This window comes from Eucyclogobius newberryi, unplaced genomic scaffold, assembly GCF_026437365.1.
Source record: "Eucyclogobius newberryi isolate DKJ021-1_F unplaced genomic scaffold, fEucNew1.0.hap1 SCAF_1, whole genome shotgun sequence".
In the NCBI taxonomy this organism is placed as follows: Eukaryota; Metazoa; Chordata; class Actinopteri; order Gobiiformes; family Gobiidae; genus Eucyclogobius; species Eucyclogobius newberryi.
The window spans coordinates 19,853,851-19,873,030 of NW_027315723.1; the positions used below are offsets into that span (position 1 = coordinate 19,853,851).

The window sequence follows — 19,180 nt, forward strand, 5'->3', positions numbered from 1 at the left end:
AATGAACACACGTGAATATTATTAGTAGTATTAGTATTAGTATGATTGTGTTTGTGAGAGCTAGGAACAAGATGTGAATTCCTCTCCTGGTTTTGCGATGTTAAATCAGCTTTAATCTCCTTTTGCTGGAAGCTCAGTGATTCTGTTCTGTTTCTGATGAATACATAAAGAGTCCATGGATTTTTTTTATACAATTTACAATTGATGCAGGAATCCACCTCTGTTGTAGACGGACAAGATCACATTCTACAGAAAACAAGTCGTGCCAAAGCACCAGGACAATTAGATCACTTTATACTCGTGTTAATGAAGTGTTTACTCAGAGCGCCATTAAACCTGAAAGCAGAGAATCTAAAGGCTCAAAAACACATGACGGCATTCTCACAACACAAATTAGAATTAAACTGAGATTAAATTAAACCAGGACTAAACCAGGACTAGTAGACCAGGACTAAAACAGGACTGTACCAGGACTACACCAGGACTAAAACAGGACTGTACCAGGACTAGACCAGGACTAAACCAGGGCGAAACCAGGACTAAACCAGGACTAAACTAGGACTAGACCAGGACTAAAAACAAAACTAAACCAGGATTAGATCAGGACTAGAACAGGACTAAACCAGGACTAAAACAATGCCACATCGGGGGTAAAATGGGGTTAAATAAGGAGCACAGCCTTGTGACACAGACGTCTTTGTAATTGAATCTCACATGTCGCAGAAGATGTTGTCGAGTTCTGGCCGAGGGCAGATGTTACAGAGGAACTGAGTGTAGACCTCTGGAGTGAAGTCCTCCTGTGGTATCGAGTCACTCTGAAACACACAACACACAACAGGAACACACACTTCAATAATGTTCTACACATTCTAAAACACAGACAGTTCATGGTTCACATCTCTGTAATCACTGGGCCAATCCACATGAAACCAAAACTGGCACTAAATTCAACAACTTCTATCACCGTAGAAAAAGCTTCAGTTGTAGTCATCTGGACTCAGTTAGAAAAATTAGACGTTTCGACTCTCATCCAAGAGTCGAAACGTCTGTCCATCTTACAAAAGTCAATATAAATCCAAGCCAATATTCAAATTATTACTATTGTCAAGGTTGAGGTTATGCATTGAATATTGTATATGTCTGTCCATCCCATAAGCCCTAGTGTAGATACACATTTCAAACCAGTACAGACCTCTAGTTCAGGTGTAAACACGCTAATATTGATCATGATAAATATTAATCATGATAAAAGCTAATCCTATCCTCCTGAGGCCCTCTAGAAACCACTTTTTTCATCAAAGTCTGCCAATAATGAAACAAAAAAACGACCACATTTTTTTTTAATATTGTTATTATCTTTTATTTATTTATGTATTTATTTATTATGATTATGATTATGATTATTGAACTGGGACGGTGCACATGAATCAACATGTCTGTAAATGTATTAGCTGTAGTTTCGTTGCAGGTGAGGTGTAAAAAATGCCCAGCAACATACATTTACATTATATACAGTACAATTAGGATGAGTAGAACAATAGAAGAGATTAGGAGTCCATACAAAAACATATTACTGGGTGAAACATGCACAGAAACCGACAGCGTTTCTTTTAGGACGACTTTACAACCTCAGGGCAATCGACTGAGCCCAACCTCTGACCTTCCTCCCCGCATGGCTGCCCACACGCAAAATTTAACACGCAACTCATTAAGCATCCAGATAACCTCCAACAGTTATCCACAAGGATCCGAGGGTCATGGCGGTGGAGCAGGTGCGTTTGAAATGCACGCGCGCTGGAGCGAGCGAGCGGGCGAGGAAACGGTTCACATTAAGTCGTACGATTCTTAAAGGGCACATTCTGTGTAACGTCGGGGGGGGTGTCAAGGTCGAGGTGAGCAATATTTCAAAATGTAGATCATATCGTCATATTGTGAATGTTGTTTTGAATTCATGCACACTCTGAACAGCAAGGACATCGTTTAGAGTGAAAAATGCTCCTAAAAGAGCTGATTAAACATAAGGAAAAACTGGTTATGTTATGTTCAAATGAGAGTGTGAGGTGATATTTCTGTATTTTGTGATTCATTTTACAGACATTTTACAATTGTCTGATGACGAAACCGCAACTAGAACGTTTAAAGACACATTTTTGTTGGATTGACCAAATATTGTGTTGTAATATTGAATGTTGAATGCTCCAAATATAAAATTGAGATATACCAGTGCTTATTTTTTTTTTATGCCACTAGCCTTTATTTTGTGTTTTCTGCTTCCCCCCTTTTCTGTGGGTGTGTGTGTTTGAAAATCAAATACATTATTTTGTCAGGTTTTTTTTTTGATTTTGTAAAGAAAAAAATAGTAAAGAGAATTTTTTTTTTTTATAGTTTTGGCCAGGGTGCGACTTATACTTATATTCATACTTATATACTTATACTCCGGGGCGACTTATATGTGATATTATTTGTTATTTTCACATTTACAACCGCATTTCATACTCTAGTGCAACTTATATATGTTTTTTTCTTCTCTATTATGCATTTTTTGGCTGGTGCGACTTATACTCTGGAAAATACGGTATATATTTTGTCAATTTCGCCCACCCCTAGTTCACAGTTAATTTATTTAGACAGGGAAAACCCAATGAGAAAAGCTCATGGGTAACCTGTTAAAACACGACACAAAATAAACAACATACAAACACGGGACACTAGAACACAAACAAAACATTTAATAAAATGTCTCTCTATCCACTGGGTCTGTCTAAAACAACTACTGTAACAGACGTTAGCGTCTCTTCCATACAAACGGCTCACTAACAGTCTTCTTCAGATGGTCATGTGATGAAGCTGTGACGTACCATCTCGTCTCAGACATTGTAAACAATCATCATTAACGTCATTCAAAGACAAACACTGTTGCCAGTTAAAGGAGGGAAATGAGATGCATAAACCGAGAAGATGGGAGCTTGTCACTCTCGCGCACTGTCTTGAGGGAGTTGGACTGCAGATGGCGCTGTCGTCCTGCCTCTGCATGTTGGAAGCCAGCGCTAAAACCTGCGTAAATCTAGACATTTGTAATATTTCTAATCATGATATACCGTATTTTCCGAACTATAAGTCGCACCTTTTGTCATAGTTTTGGCCAGACTCCAGAGCGACTTGTATGTGATATTACTTGTTATTTTCACACTGACAACCACAAGAGGGCGCTCTAGGCTCTAAGCGACGCAGAAGAAGAATCTGCACTTCCTCTACCTCTGGAGTTTGTGGAGTTGTTTAGAAGTGACACAGAGGAAGAAGAATTCAATGGATTTAGTGATTTGGGGTAAAACTGATGCTTTGGTAAACTTGTTAGCATGTTCTTTATGCTATAGTTATCTGAATAACTGTTCATATGTTACGTTAACATACCAGACACTTACCACAGTTCTGTCTGTGCGTCACTTAAAGACAACAATATACATTTTTATGTATCTCCCACGTCTAGTATCGAGATAACAACAACAATCAGACAATATCAGACAATTATGTTCTGATCTTAAGGGCAATGTGAACATGTTATTCTACATAACAAAGTGTCAATTTAATACATTATTGCGCTGCACGATCAAATACTGATTATTAGCGGATATTTTTTTTCGTTACAATATTATTGAAATGACCTGTAAACGATAAAAACGAGCGTATGTCTTTCTGACCACGGTCCCTCTGGTTACTCACATCAGATGCTGTGCTTTGTGGTTTTGTGTGTAATTTTTTAAAGTCAAGAAATCAGATAATATCACATTTTAGCTCACGTAAAAAGCCCTTGTTGTCAGCAGTTTACAGCCTGCGCACGTCATTCCGTGGACCGGTGCGCGTCGGTCAGCGTCTGTGCGTTTGTGTTTAAAAGGATTAGCAGCTCTGCCGTTTAGTCGTAATTACTTGCACATGGCGAATCCCTGTGGACTTCCGCCGGGCGACGCACTTACGCTTCCGACTTCCTGCTAATTAAGTGTTAGCGTGTGAAGCCTGCGCGTCGGGGACAATAAGGCGCTCGTTGTGTTTACTTTGCAGTGAAGTCGTTCGTTAAAGCCACATCGGCCGTGCGCGCGCGTAGCGATGTAGCGCACGTGTAGCGGTGTAGCATGCGTCACGTCACTTGACTTGACGGGTCCATATGTAAGGGATGTTATAATGAGCCAGTGTCATCCAAAGATAAGTATGTTTTCCTTGGACTCTCTAATGGACGGCGGAGGAAAATAGATTATATAAGCTCATTATTTAAAGGTACAGAATGTTACGCCTCATGTCAGTTTATATAAATGTCACTTTTGAGACATTTTATTGTAAGGTTGTTTTTATCTCTCAATAAAATACATTTTAAAGCTGTTTTGGCTATTTTGGCTCAAATTCAAGACTTTACAGACCAATTTACAGTTTTTTTTACGATTGAATAAACACTCAAATCTAAAGTTTAGCCCAATTATCAAAACCTTACACTCAAGGAGCAAAACTCGGCCTCAGATTTGCACCACTGTAACCACAATGAGTCAGTTCACACTTTGTGCAAAACAATACACACAGTGATTTACAACTCTGAACACACTTGTATGTATTTAGACACAGATGTTTATCAAGATGTCACTTCTTTGCAATTCTAAAGCACTGACTGTCAAATGACCACACCCATGTGCCAAATGACCACACCCATGTGCCAGCTCATTGAACACTGCCATTAGGTGACCAAACACAAGATTGCTTAATTGTAGACACACCAATCAGATTTAAGCACTATAAAAATGCAGCATGTGAGTTCACCAAACTGAACCAAAATGGAAGGAAGCGGAAGAGTGAGGATGAGAAGGAGGAAGAGGAGAAGGAGAAGAAGGAGGCAGAGGCCGTGCCAGAGGTGGAGGTCTAGGTAAGGGTAAAGGTAGAGGAAGAGGAAGAGGAAGACTTCAAGCAGGAGGAAGAGGGGGAGGAGTTTGGGAGGGTTCTTTTTTGTACTGGATAAAATGTAATGTTCATGAAAACTGGGAATTTTTTTCTTTTCCGCCATGTTGGCTTGAGTATGTGGAAAAAAATAAATGACGTTGTCAACAGCATTAGTCTTTGTGGTGTCTACAGTCATGCACACAAGCGTGTAGTGTTCACTGTGTGTATTGTTTTGCAAAAAGTGTGAGCAGACATTGTGTTTCCAGTTGTGCAAATCCGAGCCATGTTTTGCAAATTCACGGTGTTCTTCACCCACACGACTCTGAGCACTTAGAAGCAGAATTAGCCGAAAGTGTTTAAGGTTTTCCACAGCAGTGTGTAACTGGTGTGTAACTGGTGTGTAACTGGTGTGTAACTGGTGTGTAACTGGTGTCTAACTGATGTGTAACTGGTGTGTAACTGGTGTGTAACTGGTGTCTAACTGATGTGTAACTGGTGTGTAACTGGTGTGTAACTGGTGTGTAACTGATGTGTAACTGGTGTGTAACTGGTGTGTAACTGGTGCAAACATAGTTAAGTCATATACAACGTGTGTGTTTCATATGGTAAAAAAATATGGTTTTGATCAATTAGTGTAGAGTTTTTACAAGAGTGTTACATTTTGCAAAGGTGTTTTGATAATTGGGTTTGTGGTTGTGCTAATTGTGTGTAGGGTTTTGCTAAATAAAACAAAACCATCAAAATTGTGTTTATTCAATTGTAAAAAACTGTAATCAAATTTTTTTAGCAAAAGTTATGCAAAATAGACTGCAAAAAGTGTTAAGATTTACACTATGTTTAGTATGTGGCTTTTGTCCATTTTAGATCCTTGGGTTTTACCTGCCACATATTGGTATTTGTACATTTGTCTTCATCAGTCTGGACACCATGTTTGTGTCCTCAAATTCAGATGGGCGTGATTGTCAGGTGGATCGGCCAATCGGGGACACGCAAGGTAAAAAAAAACATCACAGGGACTGGAAAACTCTCTTAATCTGAGCATAGAGAAGTTTGATATTGTGCTAAATGATAAAGTGACCTCTGACCTCTTCCATTTCACAAAATAAACACATCTGATTGCACAATTGTGTTTGAGTTTGGATCCAGACTCACTCTTTGAAAAGAATCAGCAGAAAGTGTGTATTTTGGATCGCACGCAAATGCAAAATACCCACAGCTAAAAGTTAAGATTTACCCTATTTTTGTTGTGAATGGTGTGCTAAAGAAGTTAACGCTAAATCTGCTTTAAATCAGTGGGTTTTACCAAATACAAACAGGTATTAACTACTCAAAAGGGCTGTACATATTTATTACCAATAATATAACATTCTTTTTCAATTCTAACACTTTTTTTAACATGTTTTTACTGCTTTGCCCGGAATGTTCCAAGAAAGACATGTTTAATGCTGCACTGCGGAAGATTCCAGTGAGTGCGTGAATTTAGCACTGTTGCCATAGCAATTAACAATTCAAATCCAAAAATAGTAGGGCTGTAATCAACTTATCCATAAGCTATGCATCAATTAGTCGACAAAAAGGGGGCGTAGAATTAGCAAAAGGTAACAAAATCATCTCCGTGATCCAACCCAAAGTGCATATTTAAAAGGCAAATTAAATTCACAATTAATTCCCAAAACTCCTGCTTATTCACTCTACGCTTTCTCCTTTACACTGAGATTCATCGAAATTATTAAAACAATATTAGTCAATATAAGACAAGGCTGAAAGGACTGCAGCCCTAAAAATATTATCTTTTAAGGGGAAAAAGTGCTCAAAATGGCGCGTATAAGTTACATAGTTCACCTTTAACTTCAGCAACAACTGAAGTAATAACAGTAGTACCATCATCGCTCTGTAGTACTCAGGTGATGGTACTGTCTTCATTTCGTTTTGCAGTAACGGTACACACTTTTAGGTACTGTTGAGGCACCTGCGTGAACGGGAGCGGGGCCAGTCAGGCATACGTCCCGAAAATAAGGCTCTTAACAAACGAGCGAACAAACAATCAAGCGGCGTCTCGGGAGAATGGAGAGAGCTGATTGAAAAACAAAAGGCGATAAAGCAGGTGACGCAGATAAGAAAAGAGGAGGGGAATTATGCATGTTTAGACGAAGAGATACACAACTTTAAAGTGAGTGTCGAGATGAGTTACAGCCACGTGAATTCAGAATTAATGGTCTAATTAGGAGATGGTTTGACAAGTTTAATTTTGTAGAAGCGATGTGTAGAATTGTTTTTATTTTTAATTTTAATTTTTTCTTGTATTGAGTTCAAATGGCCTGCCACACTATTTTGAAACATTTAGTTTTGGGTGTACATTTCAGACAAGTTAATGAATAAATGTAGAAATATCTTGAAGAAATCTGATTATTATGAAAAAAAAATCAACTGTTGATTTTGCTGAATTTGATATCAGACACACTTTAATTTATTTTTTTGCAATTTCTTCTATTTTATATTATGTTATTTTATTCTGTTCTATTTTATTTGTAATTTGTTATATTTTGTTCTATTTTATTCCGTTTTTTTTGTCATTTTTTAATTTTATTTTCAGTTATTTGTACATTTTACATTTGTATGCAAATCTTTTTTAATATACATTTTGTTTTTTACCATGTGCTTTGAGACTATTATTCATAAATACCAGACAATCGTTCTACTACATTACTGCCTCAATACTATGAAATCAAACTCTCTGAATGTGAAAGTAAAGTTATTGTGACATAAACAGCCCCATAACAAACGCCATACATTCAGGTATTAACTTATTGAATAGAATTAGAATAGAATAGATTGAATCGAAATGACATAATTTTGCTTCTAAAATAGTCACGATTATTAGTTTTTAGTTCTTACAATTATAATGCAACCTGAATAATCACTATAACCAAATTTTTAGGGCTCCAGCGATGGAGATGATTGATGGATACCTGTGGAGTGTGTACTTTTGGCAGCAGCAAAAAAGGCAGTAACAAGAAAAATCTAACAAGGACAGGACTGAAAAAACTTTGGACATTTACATATCTTTTAAAAAATAATATAAACATTCTAAAAGGAAAATTGAAGAAAGAAGATTTTACCAGCAACCCTCCAATTAAAACAAATACACCAGAAACACATATATACTAACACAAAATGGACTATAATCAAATAAAATGTATTTGAAATAACTGTTTCGGAAATGTATTTTGTTTTAGGTTTTATGAGAAATAATCACTTGAACTGGGGCAAAAAAAAAACTTTTCCTAATTCATTTTATAATATATATATATATATATATATTTTCAAATTGTTCACACAGAACAGAACCAGAAAGCAAAATTGTGAAGAATAATACAATAAAATAAATTACAAAAAGACATCTACCAACAAAAATGTCCGTGTTGTGTTTATGTGTCCGTGTTGTGTTCAATGTGTCTGTGTTGTGTTTAATGTGTCCGTGTTGTGTTTAATGTGTCCGTGTTGTGTTTAATGTGTCCGTGTTGTGTTTAATGTGTCCGTGTTGTGTTTAATGTCACTGTGTTGTGCTTTAATGTGTCCGTGTTGTGTTTAATGTGTCCGTGTTGTGTTTAATGTGTCCGTGTTGTGTTTAATGTGTCTATGTTTAATGTGTCCGTGTTGTGTTTAATGTGTCCGTGTTGTGTTCAATGTGTCTGTGTTGTGTTTAATGTGTCCGTGTTGTGTTTAATGTGTCCGTGTTGTGTTTAATGTGTCCGTGTTGTGTTTAATGTGTCCGTGTCGCACTTTAATGTGTCCGTGTTGTGTTTAATGTCTCTGTGTCGTGCTTTAATGTCTCCGTGTTGTGTTTAATGTGTCCGTGTTGTGTTTAATGTCTCTGTGTCGTGCTTTAATGTCTCCGTGTTGTGTTTAATGTGTCCGTGTTGTGTTTAATGTCTCTGTGTCGTGCTTTAATGTGTCCGTGTTGTGTTTAATGTGTCTATGTTTAATGTGTCCGTGTTGTGTTTAATGTGTCCGTGTCGTGTTTAATGTGTCCGTGTCGCACTTTAATGTGTCCGTGTTGTGTTTAATGTGTCCGTGTTGTGTTTAATGTGTCCGTGTTGTGTTTAATGTGTCCGTGTTGTGTTTAATGTGTCCGTGTCGCACTTTAATGTGTCCGTGTTGTGTTTAATGTGTCCGTGTTGTGTTTAATGTCTCTGTGTCGTGCTTTAATGTGTCCGTGTTGTGTTTAATGTGTCTATGTTTAATGTGTCCGTGTTGTGTTTAATGTGTCCGTGTTGTGTTTATTGTGTCCGTGTTGTGTTTAATGTTAATGTGTCTGTGTTGTGTTTAATGTGTCCGTGTTGTGTTTAATGTGTCCGTGTCGCACTTTAATGTGTCCGTGTTGTGTTTAATGTGTCCGTGTCGCACTTTAATGTGTCCGTGTTGTGTTTAATGTGTCCGTGTTGTGTTTAATGTGTCCGTGTCGCACTTTAATGTGTCCGTGTTGTGTTTAATGTGTCCGTGTTGTGTTTAATGTCTCTGTGTCGTGCTTTAATGTGTCCGTGTTGTGTTTAATGTGTCTATGTTTAATGTGTCCGTGTTGTGTTTAATGTGTCCGTGTTGTGTTTAATGTGTCCGTGTTGTGTTTAATGTGTCCGTGTTGTGTTTAATGTCTCTGTGTCGTGCTTTAATGTGTCCGCGTTGTGTTTAATGTGTCTATGTTTAATGTGTCCGTGTTGTGTTTAATGTGTCCGTGTTGTGTTCAATGTGTCTGTGTTGTGTTTAATGTGTCCGTGTTGTGTTTAATGTGTCCGTGTTGTGTTTAATGTGTCCGTGTTGTGTTTAATGTGTCCGTGTCGCACTTTAATGTGTCCGTGTTGTGTTTAATGTGTCCGTGTTGTGTTTAATGTGTCCGTGTTGTGTTTAATGTCTCTGTGTCGTGCTTTAATGTGTCCGCGTTGTGTTTAATGTGTCTATGTTTAATGTGTCCGTGTTGTGTTTAATGTGTCCGTGTTGTGTTTAATGTCTCTGTGTCGTGCTTTAATGTGTCCGTGTTGTGTTTAATGTCTCTGTGTCGTGCTTTAATGTGTCCGTGTTGTGTTTAATGTGTCCCTGTTGTGTTTAATGTGTCCGTGATGTGTTTAATGTGTCTGTGTTGTGTTTAATGTGTCCGTGTTGTGTTTAATGTGTCTATGTTTAATGTGTCCGTGTTGTGTTTAATGTGTCTATGTTTAATGTGTCCGTGTTGTGTTTAATGTGTCCGTGTCGTGTTTAATGTGTCCGTGTTGTGTTTAATGTGTCCGTGTTGTGTTTAATGTGTCCGTGTTGTGTTTAATGTGTCTGTGTTTAATGTGTCCGTGTTGTATTTAATGTGTCCGTGTTGTGTTTAATGTGTCTGCGTTTAATGTGTCCGTGTTGTGTTTAATGTGTCCGTGTTGTGTTTAATGTCTCTGTGTCGTGCTTTAATGTGTCCGTGTTGTGTTTAATGTCTCTGTGTCGTGCTTTAATGTGTCCGTGTTGTGTTTAATGTGTCCGTGTTGTGTTTAATGTGTCCGTGTCGCACTTTAATGTGTCCGTGTTGTGTTTAATGTGTCCGTGTCGCACTTTAATGTGTCCGTGTTGTGTTTAATGTGTCCGTGTTGTGTTTAATGTCTCTGTGTCGTGCTTTAATGTGTCCGTGTTGTGTTTAATGTGTCCGTGTTGTGTTTAATGTCTCTGTGTCGTGCTTTAATGTGTCCGTGTTGTGTTTAATGTGTCTATGTTTAATGTGTCCGTGTTGTGTTTAATGTGTCCGTGTTGTGTTTAATGTGTCCGTGTTGTGTTTAATGTGTCCGTGTTGTGTTTAATGTGTCCGTGTTGTGTTTAATGTCACTGTGTTGTGCTTTAATGTGTCCGTGTTGTGTTTAATGTGTCCGTGTTGTGTTTAATGTGTCCGTGTTGTGTTTAATGTGTCTATGTTTAATGTGTCCGTGTTGTGTTTAATGTGTCCGTGTTGTGTTCAATGTGTCTGTGTTGTGTTTAATGTGTCCGTGTTGTGTTTAATGTGTCCGTGTTGTGTTTAATGTGTCCGTGTTGTGTTTAATGTGTCCGTGTCGCACTTTAATGTGTCCGTGTTGTGTTTAATGTCTCTGTGTCGTGCTTTAATGTCTCCGTGTTGTGTTTAATGTGTCCGTGTTGTGTTTAATGTCTCTGTGTCGTGCTTTAATGTCTCCGTGTTGTGTTTAATGTGTCCGTGTTGTGTTTAATGTCTCTGTGTCGTGCTTTAATGTCTCCGTGTTGTGTTTAATGTGTCCGTGTTGTGTTTAATGTCTCTGTGTCGTGCTTTAATGTGTCCGTGTTGTGTTTAATGTGTCTATGTTTAATGTGTCCGTGTTGTGTTTAATGTGTCCGTGTCGTGTTTAATGTGTCCGTGTCGCACTTTAATGTGTCCGTGTTGTGTTTAATGTGTCCGTGTCGCACTTTAATGTGTCCGTGTTGTGTTTAATGTGTCCGTGTTGTGTTTAATGTGTCCGTGTCGCACTTTAATGTGTCCGTGTTGTGTTTAATGTGTCCGTGTTGTGTTTAATGTCTCTGTGTCGTGCTTTAATGTGTCCGTGTTGTGTTTAATGTGTCTATGTTTAATGTGTCCGTGTTGTGTTTAATGTGTCCGTGTTGTGTTTATTGTGTCCGTGTTGTGTTTAATGTTAATGTGTCTGTGTTGTGTTTAATGTGTCCGTGTTGTGTTTAATGTGTCCGTGTCGCACTTTAATGTGTCCGTGTTGTGTTTAATGTGTCCGTGTCGCACTTTAATGTGTCCGTGTTGTGTTTAATGTGTCCGTGTTGTGTTTAATGTGTCCGTGTCGCACTTTAATGTGTCCGTGTTGTGTTTAATGTGTCCGTGTTGTGTTTAATGTCTCTGTGTCGTGCTTTAATGTGTCCGTGTTGTGTTTAATGTGTCTATGTTTAATGTGTCCGTGTTGTGTTTAATGTGTCCGTGTTGTGTTTAATGTGTCCGTGTTGTGTTTAATGTGTCCGTGTTGTGTTTAATGTCTCTGTGTCGTGCTTTAATGTGTCCGCGTTGTGTTTAATGTGTCTATGTTTAATGTGTCCGTGTTGTGTTTAATGTGTCCGTGTTGTGTTCAATGTGTCTGTGTTGTGTTTAATGTGTCCGTGTTGTGTTTAATGTGTCCGTGTTGTGTTTAATGTGTCCGTGTTGTGTTTAATGTGTCCGTGTCGCACTTTAATGTGTCCGTGTTGTGTTTAATGTGTCCGTGTTGTGTTTAATGTGTCCGTGTTGTGTTTAATGTCTCTGTGTCGTGCTTTAATGTGTCCGCGTTGTGTTTAATGTGTCTATGTTTAATGTGTCCGTGTTGTGTTTAATGTGTCCGTGTTGTGTTTAATGTGTCCGTGTTGTGTTTAATGTCTCTGTGTCGTGCTTTAATGTGTCCGTGTTGTGTTTAATGTCTCTGTGTCGTGCTTTAATGTGTCCGTGTTGTGTTTAATGTGTCCCTGTTGTGTTTAATGTGTCCGTGATGTGTTTAATGTGTCTGTGTTGTGTTTAATGTGTCCGTGTTGTGTTTAATGTGTCTATGTTTAATGTGTCCGTGTTGTGTTTAATGTGTCTATGTTTAATGTGTCCGTGTTGTGTTTAATGTGTCCGTGTCGTGTTTAATGTGTCCGTGTTGTGTTTAATGTGTCCGTGTTGTGTTTAATGTGTCCGTGTTGTGTTTAATGTGTCTGTGTTTAATGTGTCCGTGTTGTATTTAATGTGTCCGTGTTGTGTTTAATGTGTCTGCGTTTAATGTGTCCGTGTTGTGTTTAATGTGTCCGTGTTGTGTTTAATGTCTCTGTGTCGTGCTTTAATGTGTCCGTGTTGTGTTTAATGTCTCTGTGTCGTGCTTTAATGTGTCCGTGTTGTGTTTAATGTGTCCGTGTTGTGTTTAATGTGTCCGTGTCGCACTTTAATGTGTCCGTGTTGTGTTTAATGTGTCCGTGTCGCACTTTAATGTGTCCGTGTTGTGTTTAATGTGTCCGTGTTGTGTTTAATGTCTCTGTGTCGTGCTTTAATGTGTCCGTGTTGTGTTTAATGTGTCCGTGTTGTGTTTAATGTCTCTGTGTCGTGCTTTAATGTGTCCGTGTTGTGTTTAATGTGTCTATGTTTAATGTGTCCGTGTTGTGTTTAATGTGTCCGTGTTGTGTTTAATGTGTCCGTGTTGTGTTAAATGTGTCCGTGTTGTGTTTAATGTCTCTGTGTCGTGCTTTAATGTGTCTGTGTTGTGTTTAATGTCTCTGTGTTGTGCTTTAATGTGTCCGTGTTGTGTTTAATGTGTCCGTGTTGTGTTTAATGTGTCCGTGATGTGTTTAATGTGTCTGTGTTGTGTTTAATGTGTCCGTGTTGTGTTTAATGTGTCCGTGATGTGTTTAATGTGTCTGTGTTGTGTTTAATGTGTCCGTGTTGTGTTTAATGTGTCTATGTTTAATGTGTCCGTGTTGTGTTTAATGTGTCTATGTTTAATGTGTCCGTGTTGTGTTTAATGTGTCCGTGTCGTGTTTAATGTGTCCGTGTTGTGTTTAATGTGTCCGTGTTGTGTTTAATGTGTCCGTGTTGTGTTTAATGTGTCTGTGTTTAATGTGTCCGTGTTGTATTTAATGTGTCCGTGTTGTGTTTAATGTGTCTGCGTTTAATGTGTCCGTGTTGTGTTTAATGTGTCCGTGTTGTGTTTAATGTCTCTGTGTCGTGCTTTAATGTGTCCGTGTTGTGTTTAATGTCTCTGTGTCGTGCTTTAATGTGTCCGTGTTGTGTTTAATGTGTCCGTGTTGTGTTTAATGTGTCCGTGTCGCACTTTAATGTGTCCGTGTTGTGTTTAATGTGTCCGTGTCGCACTTTAATGTGTCCGTGTTGTGTTTAATGTGTCCGTGTTGTGTTTAATGTCTCTGTGTCGTGCTTTAATGTGTCCGTGTTGTGTTTAATGTGTCCGTGTTGTGTTTAATGTCTCTGTGTCGTGCTTTAATGTGTCCGTGTTGTGTTTAATGTGTCTATGTTTAATGTGTCCGTGTTGTGTTTAATGTGTCCGTGTTGTGTTTAATGTGTCCGTGTTGTGTTAAATGTGTCCGTGTTGTGTTTAATGTCTCTGTGTCGTGCTTTAATGTGTCTGTGTTGTGTTTAATGTCTCTGTGTTGTGCTTTAATGTGTCCGTGTTGTGTTTAATGTGTCCGTGTTGTGTTTAATGTGTCCGTGATGTGTTTAATGTGTCTGTGTTGTGTTTAATGTGTCCGTGTTGTGTTTAATGTGTCCGTGATGTGTTTAATGTGTCTGTGTTGTGTTTAATGTGTCCGTGTTGTGTTTAATGTGTCTATGTTTAATGTGTCCGTGTTGTGTTTAATGTGTCTATGTTTAATGTGTCCGTGTTGTGTTTAATGTGTCCGTGTCATGTTTAATGTGTCCGTGTTGTGTTTAATGTGTCTGTGTTTAATGTGTCCGTGTTGTGTTTAATGTGTCCGTGTTGTGTTTAATGTGTCTGTGTTTAATGTGTCCGTGTTGTGTTTAATGTGTCTGTGTTTAATGTGTCCGTGTTGTGTTTAATGTGTCCGTGTTGTGTTTAATGTCTCTGTGTCGTGCTTTAATGTGTCCGTGTTGTGTTTAATGTCTCTGTGTCGTGCTTTAATGTGTCCGTGTTGTGTTTAATGTGTCCGTGTCGCACTTTAATCTGTCCGTGTTGTGTTTAATGTGTCCGTGTCGCACTTTAATGTGTCCGTGTTGTGTTTAATGTGTCCGTGTTGTGTTTAATGTGTCCGTATTGTGTTTTAATGTGTCCGTGTTGTGTTTAATGTGTCCGTGTCGCACTTTAATGTGTCCATGTTGTGTTTAATGTGTCCGTGTCGTGTTTAATGTGTCCGTGTCTCACTTTAATGTGTCCGTGTTGTGTTTAATGTGTCTGTGTTGTGTTTGATGTGTCCGTGTCGCACTTTAATGTGTCCGTGTTGTGTTTAATGTGTCCGTGTCGCACTTTAATGTGTCCGTGTTGTGTTTAATGTGTCCGTGTTGTGTTTAATGTGTCCGTATTGTGTTTTAATGTGTCCGTGTTGTGTTTAATGTGTCCGTGTCGCACTTTAATGTGTCCATGTTGTGTTTAATGTGTCCGTGTCGTGTTTAATGTGTCCGTGTCTCACTTTAATGTGTCCGTGTTGTGTTTAATGTGTCTGTGTTGTGTTTGATGTGTCCGTGTCGCACTTTAATGTGTCCGTGTTGTGTTTAATGTGTCCGTGTCGCACTTTAATGTGTCCGTGTTGTGTTTAATGTGTCCGTGTTGTGTTTAATGTGTCCGTATTGTGTTTTAATGTGTCCGTGTTGTGTTTAATGTGTCCGTGTCGCACTTTAATGTGTCCATGTTGTGTTTAATGTGTCCGTGTTGTGTTTAATGTGTCCGTGTCTCACTTTAATGTGTCCGTGTTGTGTTTAATGTGTCTGTGTTGTGTTTGATGTGTCCGTGTCGCACTTTAATGTGTCCGTGTTGTGTTTAATGTGTCCGTGTCTTACCCTGACAGACGGGAGGTTGCAGTTTTCCAGCGCGGTCTCCACCCTCTTCCGGTCGGCCGTGAACGTCCTGAAGATGCTGCACAGACAAAACGGGACAGTTCTGAGCAACGCCGCCTCGACCGCACGTTGCCAGGGACGACCGAGTGCTGCCAGGGACGCCGCGCTCGCTTCACTTTGAGGAGGATTTGCAACACTTGCTGCGCCATATGGTTGAGGAAAATGGCACCCGAGCGAAGGAACAGCACAGCGTTATGAAACGACGGGGTAAACGCGACGACGGGAAATACAATAACCAGTTTTGATTTAACCATTTTGCTTTTGCCAACTGTTATAATAATCCAAATAATCGTTTTGTTGCCATGACGATGATTACTGTTACTGTTTTGTGTTTGTGGTCGTCTGCTCTTGATGTTTTTAGTTTTCTCTCTCTCTCTCTTTCTTTCTCTGTTTTTCTCTTCTTGTTGTTTTTTTTAAATTTTAATCAAAATGTTTGTGGTAAAGCGTAAAACACATACTTTAAAGACGTACAACTACAGTAGGTGGCGGTAAATGCACCTTTTCATATAGCTGCCAACCGCCATCAAAAGTAACACGACAACAACAACCACAACAACAACAACGACACTTTCAGGTGTGATCAATGCTTTTGTTAATATTTTCATGAGTACACGTTCAGTTATGCTGCTCCCACAGCTTGGAATATGTGTCAAACTGAGCTGAAACTTTGTGAGCGTTTTTTTTTTTTTAGAGTTTATTGCTATACTGAAAAAAACAAAGTACACAAATCACAGATGAATATTGTTTGTGCTTTTGAATGTAGTCCTGTTTTAATGTCAGGTCACTCCTTGAAGAGGAGATCTCCAAACTTCTGTCATGAACGCAATGAATGGATATAATAATGGAGCCTACTTTTACAGTACAGCTAGACCCTTTATACAACCAGAACCTTTAATATAGTCAGACCATTTAATACAACCTGACCCTTTAGTACAGTCATAAGTTATCCCTTTAGTACACCCTGGCTCTTTAATACAACCAGACCCTTTAGTGCACTCAGATCCTTTAGTACAGTGTGACCCTTTAGTACACTCCAAATCCTATAGTACAGTGTGACGTTTTAGTACAGTCAGACCCTTTAGTACACTCACCATCATTTAGTACAATGTGACGCTTTAGTACAGTCAGACCCTTTAGTACAGCCTGATCCTTTAATACAGTCAGACCCTTGAATACAGCCAGACCCTTTAATACAGCCAGACAATTTAGTACAGTCATAACCCTTAAATACAGCCGGACCCTTTAGTACAGCCTGATGCTTTAGTGCAGTGTGACACTTTAATACAGCCTAAGCCCTTTAATACAGCCAGACCCTTTAGTAGAGCCTGAGCTTTAGTGCAGTGTGACACTTTAATACAGCCTAAGCCCTTTAATACAGCCAGACCCTTTAGTACGGTCTGACGCTTTAGTGCAGTGTGACACTTTAATACAGCCTAAGCCCTTTAATACAGTCAGACCCTTTAGTACAGCTTGACGCTTTAGTGCAGTGTGACACTTTAATACAGCCTAAGCCCTTTAATACAGCCAGACCCTTTAGTACGGTCTGACGCTTTAGTGCAGTGTGACACTTTAATACAGCCTAAGCCCTTTAATACAGTCAGACCCTTTAGTACAGGTTGACGCTTTAGTGCAGTGTGACACTTTAATACAGCCTAAGCCCTTTAATACAGCCAGACCCTTTAGTACAGCCTGACAATTTAGTGCAGTGTGACACTTTAATACAGCCTAAGCCCTTTAATACAGCCAGACCCTTTAGTACAGCCTGACGCTTTAGTGCAGTGTGACACTTTAATACAGCCTAAGCCCTTTAATACAGCCAGACCCTTTAGTACAGCCTGACGCTTTAGTGCAGTGTGACACTTTGATACAGCCTAAGCCCTTTAATACAGTCAGACCCTTTAGTACAGCTTGACGCTTTAGTGCAGTGTGACACTTTAACAGCCTAAGCCCTTTAATACAGTCAGACCCTTTAGTACAGCCTGACGCTTCTTGTGCTACTGCCCCTTGTATGTAATAATAAAAGTAATTTATAGCCCTTTGCTAGCAGAGCCATGGTGCAGTGTTTAGCTTAGCGTGCGCCGCGTGACCAGGTTTAATGTTCCTCCGTGTACAGCGGGCTCGGCGGGCTCGGCGGGGGAGCGAGGAGCACGCTGACATTACTCAAACTGACATGTCCGCGCAGCCGGGAGGTTAATTCCCTAAACGGTGCGAGGCGGCCTGGAGTGCCTTGCTCGTTGACACCCACTGGTTTCGCTCTGGAGGTTATCGACGGAGTCTGATGCCGCTGCCGCCGCCTCAACGCTCCACTTGAGTAATGAAAGCGGGAGGATTTCCTATGGAAGTGATGACGATGTAAAGACATATATAGTGAGGGGGGGAAATAACCTGTTTAATGTGGAACGTGGAGTAGAAAATGTGCACTTATAAGAAGTTAAAGTGTCCAGATGTAACACAGCAAGACAAAACATGCAACTAAACTAAACATATTTTATTTGATGAGAAAATAGACGTATTATGCTTTTATCTGCTGTAAAAATATCATCTATGTAAAAATATCATCTACATTTTTTAAGTTTATCATTTCACTTAGTGTTTGTAATTGATGACATCACAGTAGGAAATTACCCAGCAAACACTGGGAATAAACTCATCTAATGCCACATTTTTTTAAAAATTTGACAAATAAAAATATATGAGAGAGACTTTATTTTGTTGATTTAAAAAAAAAAAGTTGTTTCTTTGTGTAAATTCTGCATAAACTTTGTCTTGAATGAGTGTTGCTAGTGTGATGTTACTTCCTGTCATTTTCTACAGATCTTTCTACATTCTACATTTTTCTCCACAAATACCTGCTCGATTGGCGTAAAACTATAATTTATATGTACAACAGGTAATCAAATGATCAAATCAAATAAAGTCAAAATTAGACAATTGTAAAAACCCGTCATAAGCACTTTAAAGCTGTAATCAAGACATAATTTACATAATATACTTTTTTATTGCTTCATCATTTGAGGAGCAGAAGGTTTAGAAGAGCGCTGTACACAGGGCACATTCTGAAATCTACAGTAGCATTATTTACTTTGCGTCTGATTTTTCATTATATTTACTCTTAGTATGTGTCAAATGAAAGTCAAATGATAATCTATAACTTATTTTACACAATCAGAACTACCCAAGTTAAAATATTCAGTTTACTAAAGCAGATTTACACATTTAATAGCATGTTAAACCAATGGTATTTATGACAGTTTTAGGAAGTAATTAAACACCCATCTGCCAAAATATTCAGAAGTAATTGTATTTCCTGGTTCTGTTACTCTTTAATTTGGAAAACAGTTACATTCCTAAAATCAAAGGAATACAACGTAGTTTATGTATTTGACGACACAATTTAGGCTTCAAATTGCAGGTCTTTAGTACTAGAAAGAGAAACGCTGAGTATATTTTCTCCTTCTATAATCAGTAATAAGTAAAAGCACAACTCACCGTGAAACAAACATAAAGCTGTTTTAATCACGTTTTTTTTTTACACTAATATAACGCAACTAAACTCAAAAGTGGTCAGAATACAGCGCTCTGATGCATCGGAATATGTTAAAAATGCACTTAATACAGATATTCAGTCTTAAAACTAAACACATATTCGTTATTTATATTAGTTATCATTTTAGACTTGAATAAGACATTTTCTTCTCATAGTTTCTGAGT

General features: G+C 38.6%; 1 protein-coding gene across 2 annotated transcripts in view; it reads right to left on the reverse strand.

The window, feature by feature from the left end:
- The window catches only part of LOC140354967 (1-phosphatidylinositol 4,5-bisphosphate phosphodiesterase beta-1-like), a 314,396-nt gene that overhangs the window by 88,774 nt on the left and 206,442 nt on the right, over window positions 1-19,180 (reverse strand). For both annotated transcript variants that reach the window (XM_072440120.1, XM_072440121.1), the window contains exons 7-8: window positions 15,413-15,488; window positions 715-815 (exon numbers count right to left, since the gene is read on the reverse strand). In XM_072440120.1, coding sequence (XP_072296221.1) covers window positions 715-815; window positions 15,413-15,488 — 177 coding nt within the window. The remainder of the gene's footprint in view (window positions 1-714; window positions 816-15,412; window positions 15,489-19,180) is intronic.